Consider the following 6,000-nt stretch of genomic DNA (forward strand, 5'->3'; position numbering starts at 1 on the left):
ACTCTCAGTTCATACACCCTTAATTTAATGGATTCTAATTGGGGTTGAGATGGTCGCCGCTAGATCATGCCAAGAGCCGATCCATGTGTTGATCTCTTGACCTCATGGTTCTCTAGCCCAGTGGACGGGGCACTTGTTGATAGCGGCCAACTAAGAACGGCTCGCATCGTCGCTGAGCTGCGTGGTTCATGCTGCCTGTGACAACTGGGAGATTGTACCACAAATCAAGAGAAAATTTTAAAAGCGGACTTGCAAGAATAGTATTTCTTCCCATCATTTTTGGAAAATAAGATAACTTCTGTCAAACAAATGACGGTAACGCCTTAACCTGATTTGAAAATTTTTCTTTTTTCCCCCCCCCCCCCCCCTTTAGATACATGACCATGAGGAGCTTTGCCTTTGCCTTTTTCCAAGTTAAAGTTTGCATTACTTTAAACTATTAATGTTGTACTGTTTTCTGTTTTGGTTTAACGATTGGTGCACGTGGGGTGGGATTGGCGGCATCAGCCGAGCAAAAAAATTTTGGCCAAGGGGCACTGATAATAAATTTTAAATTTATAAGAAGCATCAACATGTAAATTAAAAAAAAAACTTCTTTAAGGTGTCAATATAAAATAAGTATTTTTTTTGTGGTTGTGTGGGCAATTGCCCACATGTTGCCACGCCTGCCTCCACCTTTGAGCGGCACTTGGAAAACTTTTCATGGTTTTTTTTTCAATATGACAAAGTTGGGTTGACTAAAGAAACAGGAGGGAGCTCAAAAGAGTTCTGCTTACGAATGCCAAACAACTTGGCTCGATGCACCTAATTTGGTATAAATTTGCTTCGAACATGTCACTGAATCCGACATGGCCACAATTAACATAAATTCCAGCGAATTATCAACTTCAGATCTGATTTTATTTCAGAAACTATCAGATAGTCCAATCGAATTGCACATATTGCAAACTGGATTTGGCAATCGGACTCGAAATCAATATCAGCTCTCTGTTTCACCTTTCGTGTTTACGTTTAAATCCAAATTCGATTACGACGGATTCAATACTACTTGGATCTAAACCGACTCCAACCCGTTGCCACCCCTAGCCTTACCGACTGCAACCGAGGCCCCATAAACGATGGAACAGACCAATCCGCGCCCATGGCCGCCCTCTTATCTTGGGCTTCGTTGCGACTACCTTCCCGCCAAATTGCGCCGCCACCACCCTTTTGTTTGGCTCGTAAAACCTTCACCTCCGTCTTCTCATCCCCAGCTGGGCGGCGAACAAGCCGTAGAATCGTCAGAACACACGTTGGTGGTTCGGATAGTAATGGCGCCGATGAAAGGAAGCAAGTGGACCTCTCCGTCCTCCGTTTCACCCTTGGTCCGCTTCTCTTTATTCTCGTTCTGTTGCCTATTTCAGATTGATTTCGACTGGTTGTTAGATAGAGTGTCTTTGGTGCAGGAATCCCGGGGTTCGATGAGTCTTATTTGCCCAGATGGATTGGCTTCGCTGCTGCTTTTCTCCTTTTGCTCAATCATTTCCTGAGCCCCAATCTGGTCTCTCCTTCACAACTTGTAAGTTGGGTTTTCGTTATTGGTGTTTGATTCTTTATTTGCGTATTTGGTAGTTGGATTGACTGCTGATGTTTGTTGGTTTTATTTTTTGGTAATGTGGGAAGAGGTCGGAAGCGTTGGGACTCCTCTTGGCTTCTTTCTCGGTCAGCCTCCCTTATCTTGGGAAGTTTCTCACGGTATGTTGGTGATTTTGTTGTTCTCATTTAGTCTCGCTTTTTCTGTTCTTCTATAAGTGAGAATGATTTCCATTAAGTTTCTTGGGTTGCTGTTTTTCTTGTTCTTTTGTTTTGGTTCGGAGGTTTTCAAATATAAATGCTGTCTTGCATACCGGGAATTTTCAATAAATTGGTGTGGCAAAAATGGCGACGATTTCTTCTTTGGTTTCTTTAATTTGACCATGATTGAGGAAACGCAACATGAAAGTCTCAATAACAGCAATTGCCAAGAGACTGGGATAGGTATACTCTAGTTATGAAACAATCCATGTCTCATCTGGTTATATTTCATTATGAAGGATCCTCTGTTTAACCTCATCGACGCATAAAAACTTGTGTGGCATGTTTCTGAATGATTTTTCACACGCGTCTTCAGTTTCTGCTGTGTTGATGCCCTTCAACAGCTTTCTGTTTTATCACTATTTATCCAGCTTTGGTTTTTTTGCAAGTGCATAGAGAAGATAATGATGCGCTGGTAGATTCCAGTGGAAAAAGTTCCACATATTGTACAATCGTTCCTCAACCCTCGCACTTAATTTCATTAGAAGGTCTTCTCAAGGTATTAGATGTTGCTTCCATACTGTATACGAAACAGTACCTAACAAAATATGCCACTGCAGCGTGAAACGCATGTTCATTTTTGTGCATGTTCCTGTTGCTAGTCGGTACTTTCTCTATATTTGATTCCTATGATCTTCTGCAACATCTGTTAAGAGATGAAAAGAGAAAGTTCAACAATCGACATGATCATACAATTTTTCTTGTAAATCGGTTGGAGTTCATGCATTTTTAAGTGAAAAATGCAATTTAACTGCACAGCAATTCTCTCAAGGAGTCTGTGCATCTTGTAGTTCTTTATTTTATCTCGCCTTGCCTAGTTGGCAGCTATAGTCTTCATCACCCATATGAAGATGAACCATTATAGAGTTTAGATACAGTTACCATTTGCACTTTTGCAAGTTTAAACCTGAGTTTTGCTTGGAGTTGCTTAGTAGGAAACCTGCTGCTTGGTTCGTACTTGGAACTTGGAAGGTCTGTATTGTCTCAACACCATCAGGGAACTCCTAATGACTCACCCCATTTTTTATTCAGTTTACTACATCCTTAGACAAAATCCAGATAGCGATGCCTCCTTCTATCTCCCTTTGTCTCATGGGTTTAAACTTTAAACTTCAAACTGATCTGTGTTGGCCTAAAGTGCACATGTGAACTAAATAGGACTAAAAGTTCATCTTTGTCAAGCATGATTCTTTTTTGAAGCTCAGAATCTAACAGAGAGTCCTTTGCACCAGTGGGTGCACCTGTGATGGTTAACAGCCTCCTTACAATCCTGAAGCAACCCAATCAATTCGCTAAGTTTGTGATGGCTATGCCAGCTTATTTGTATGTTTACATTCGGCAGCCCGATATTTAGAGTTCTATTGGGACAACCAGCACGAAAACTGTATGTTAAGCTAACACAATCATGACCAACGGGAATTCATATTCCATGTAAGTGCCTCTTTAGCTTTCCTGTGAAAAAAGAGGGAAGGTCAGAAATATGATGACGGTGCTTATGCAAGGTATTAGCTTGGTAAATTAAGTAAAAGTTTTGGAGTGCACTTGTACTGATTCTGGAGCTTAGTATTTCGTGTATAAATCCTTGGAGTATGGGAATTGTATCCTCCTTTGCTTATTGCGCCTGCTCAAACTTTGTCAAAGTTAACTGGTCTTCTCATTTCCTTGAGATCAATTGAAAGTGAAATTTTAAAAAATAAACCTATAAAATTGGTAATAACAAAAACAAAACTAGGCTTTTCATGTTGTTAAGACACCTAAGTTTTACACAATTAACTTAAGCTTGGGTGATATGATAAAAGGACCATAATATCCTTAATAAAGACAAATTGTAGGTTTATTATTTTATCTTAACTTTCTTAACTATATAAAATAGTACTAATACATGAGTGATCATATCCAAAAAATTTAGTTTTTCCTATTAATATTTTTTTAATAGCAAAATCTAACTGTATTAGTAAAGTTTATGTTAATTTTTTTTAGGGTAAAATGGTAATAATGACTGATTTTACGATTAATTTTTAAAAATATTTTTATGAATCTTTTTCGTTAATCATTGAAAAACTCTGGTGTAACTTTAACAATATTGAACAGGCCAGTTGTGTTTTCATAAAAATTTCTCTAATTTAAAATAACTTGGAGCCCATTCCTGTAGGAGTGGGCGAACATGAATGCCTGGAAGAGGTATGCCATCCATTGGCATATAGTAGCCTGAGGAATGTGAGAATAATGTGATGAAATTTCTGGAGGCTTCTTTCCTTTGGACTGCTTAAATATCTTTTAAAAATGTTATTACTCCAGGCGTATCTGCATATTGAGAGCTCATTTTTCCAAAGCAGTTAAGTTGAGAAGAAAAGGGACTGCCATTTTCGTTTTTCATCTTTTGTCAGATGGAATTTTCTTTTTCCACAGTAAAACAGTTTCATCTGCATTCCAGTAAGAAAAGCATGAGTACAACAATAGGTAATTGGCCCATTACATGTTACCTGATGAACATAATTGTCTTTTTTAAGGGGCCATTCCTGAATTCTTCTCAGGTTCATGTTTTTTACCTGGACAGCGTGAAGGATTTTATGTCAGCAAAAATAGTTGAACCCTCCCTGGACCTAACCTTTTTTTTTTCCTCTGAAATCTCAAGGACAGCAGTGTAACAGGGTTAAAACTTTTTTTAAAAAAGTGTCCTCTGTGTTTGGATTTAGGTTGTATGAATGGTACACTGAAATTTTTTTAGGATTATCAAACGCCTTCTGAAAGACGTGAATGAAAAGGAAAGTTGTTGGTTTATCTATGTGTTAACTAATGAACATTAATGTATTATTTTTCAGTTGTGAACCTTAATAAATTGTTTCAGGGTGCACATGCTCTGAATCGGTCAACCTTGCCAGAAGAGAACAGGCAAATTTTTGCCATGTCTGAAAACCTATCAGAAACTCAGAAAGAAAATTTCGCTTGGGGTTCATACATTCTTCTTCGGAATACCAACTCTATGTCTGTGGTATGCCTTGGCACCATGAGAAATTCTATATTATATTGCTCTGTACAGCAGTTGACTCTCTCTTCCTTCAGCTCATATTTGTGCAGGACTTGCTATGTGTGCGAGGATATTGGAATGTGCCAGCTGATTTTTCAAAAGAACGTCTGTTACAGTGGTTCAAGATAAAAATTGAAGATATTGGGCTCTTGGAGTTAAAGGACACACTTTATTTTCCTCAGTCAATAGGTAGCGTGGGTGCTTCTACTGGTGGAAATGGCTTTTCACCAACTAATTACTATGTTCTATCTCCTCAATTTAATTTTTTTTTCTAGATGCATACATCTTGTCCAATGTGTCTTTCTACAAGCAGCGTAATTGTTGTGGCTTGTGCAACTTTTTCTGACTTGCCGTATATTGCCATTGTTTTCTACAGATTCCGAAGCTTGGGGTGCATTATTGCCCAAAGGGACTTCGTCCTTTATGGTACAACCAATGCTGGCTTCCTCAGAGCTCACCGATGACAAAGTTGGCGGAATCCAAGGTTTTATACTGTTGTCATCTTGTATCGATTATGCTTTTGGAGAAAAAGACAGAGCATGGATAAGAGCGATTTCTAATAAATTCAAGTACTAAAAACCTGGCTGCATTCGCCACATTGTTGAACCATTAGAGACGGAAATCCAGTGATACAACTGAAAAAACTGCTGTCTTCCCTCGCCTGGGGCATAGGAAAAAGCTTCTCCATACGAAGTGACCAAACGATCATGGGAAACAATGGGGTACCCATTTCCTCGAGACCCAAACACCCCAAGGTTTTGAAATCTATACCTCTCTTAGATGCTTTAGCCGATTATGCAGGAAACTTTGAACGCTGAGGTGATTTTCGTTATTCTCTAGTATGTAGGCCGCAACCTAGTGTTTTAAATGTTTATCAGATAAAGCTAATATGCGTCGGGTAATGAACTCTTTAACCCTTCAAATTGAAGTATGTCCGATTCGTTAAACACGAACTTGTGCAGGCAGATGTTGCAGCTAAAAAAAGTTACATGGAGAGGTAGTCCAAGAAAAGTCTGTAACGCCAAAGGCCGTCTTACTTTTCATCAAGGAATACAGAAAGTAGTCTTAAAACCTTAGAAATAAGCCAATCAATCATGCATTATTTAAAATTTAGGCATACCAATAAGACTCCTCAATCT

At 38.8% G+C, this 6,000-nt stretch overlaps 1 protein-coding gene across 1 annotated transcript; it reads left to right on the forward strand.

Moving 5' to 3' along the window:
• Positions 1 to 1,130: 1,130 nt before the first annotated feature.
• Positions 1,131 to 5,473, forward strand: LOC116260098 (protein COFACTOR ASSEMBLY OF COMPLEX C SUBUNIT B CCB2, chloroplastic). The gene is made up of 6 exons (XM_031638191.2): positions 1,131 to 1,364; positions 1,446 to 1,558; positions 1,663 to 1,734; positions 4,682 to 4,825; positions 4,897 to 5,050; positions 5,238 to 5,473. The coding sequence occupies exons 1-6, from the start codon at positions 1,142 to 1,144 to the stop codon at positions 5,435 to 5,437; spliced, it is 906 nt and encodes a 301-aa protein (XP_031494051.1). The 5' UTR covers positions 1,131 to 1,141; the 3' UTR covers positions 5,438 to 5,473.
• The last annotated feature ends 527 nt before the right edge of the window (positions 5,474 to 6,000 follow it).

Source organism: Nymphaea colorata, chromosome 9 (genome assembly GCF_008831285.2).
Source record: "Nymphaea colorata isolate Beijing-Zhang1983 chromosome 9, ASM883128v2, whole genome shotgun sequence".
NCBI lineage: Eukaryota > Viridiplantae > Streptophyta > Magnoliopsida > Nymphaeales > Nymphaeaceae > Nymphaea > Nymphaea colorata.

Coding starts and splice junctions, on each gene's coding strand:
- LOC116260098 (XM_031638191.2), top strand. CDS start 1,142: ATGGCCGCCCTCTTATCTTGGGCTTCGTTGCGACTACCTTCCCGCCAA. Junction 1,559..1,662: donor TGGTCTCTCCTTCACAACTT/GTAAGTTGGGTT, acceptor TAATGTGGGAAG/AGGTCGGAAGCGTTGGGACT. Junction 4,826..4,896: donor ATACCAACTCTATGTCTGTG/GTATGCCTTGGC, acceptor CTCTTCCTTCAG/CTCATATTTGTGCAGGACTT.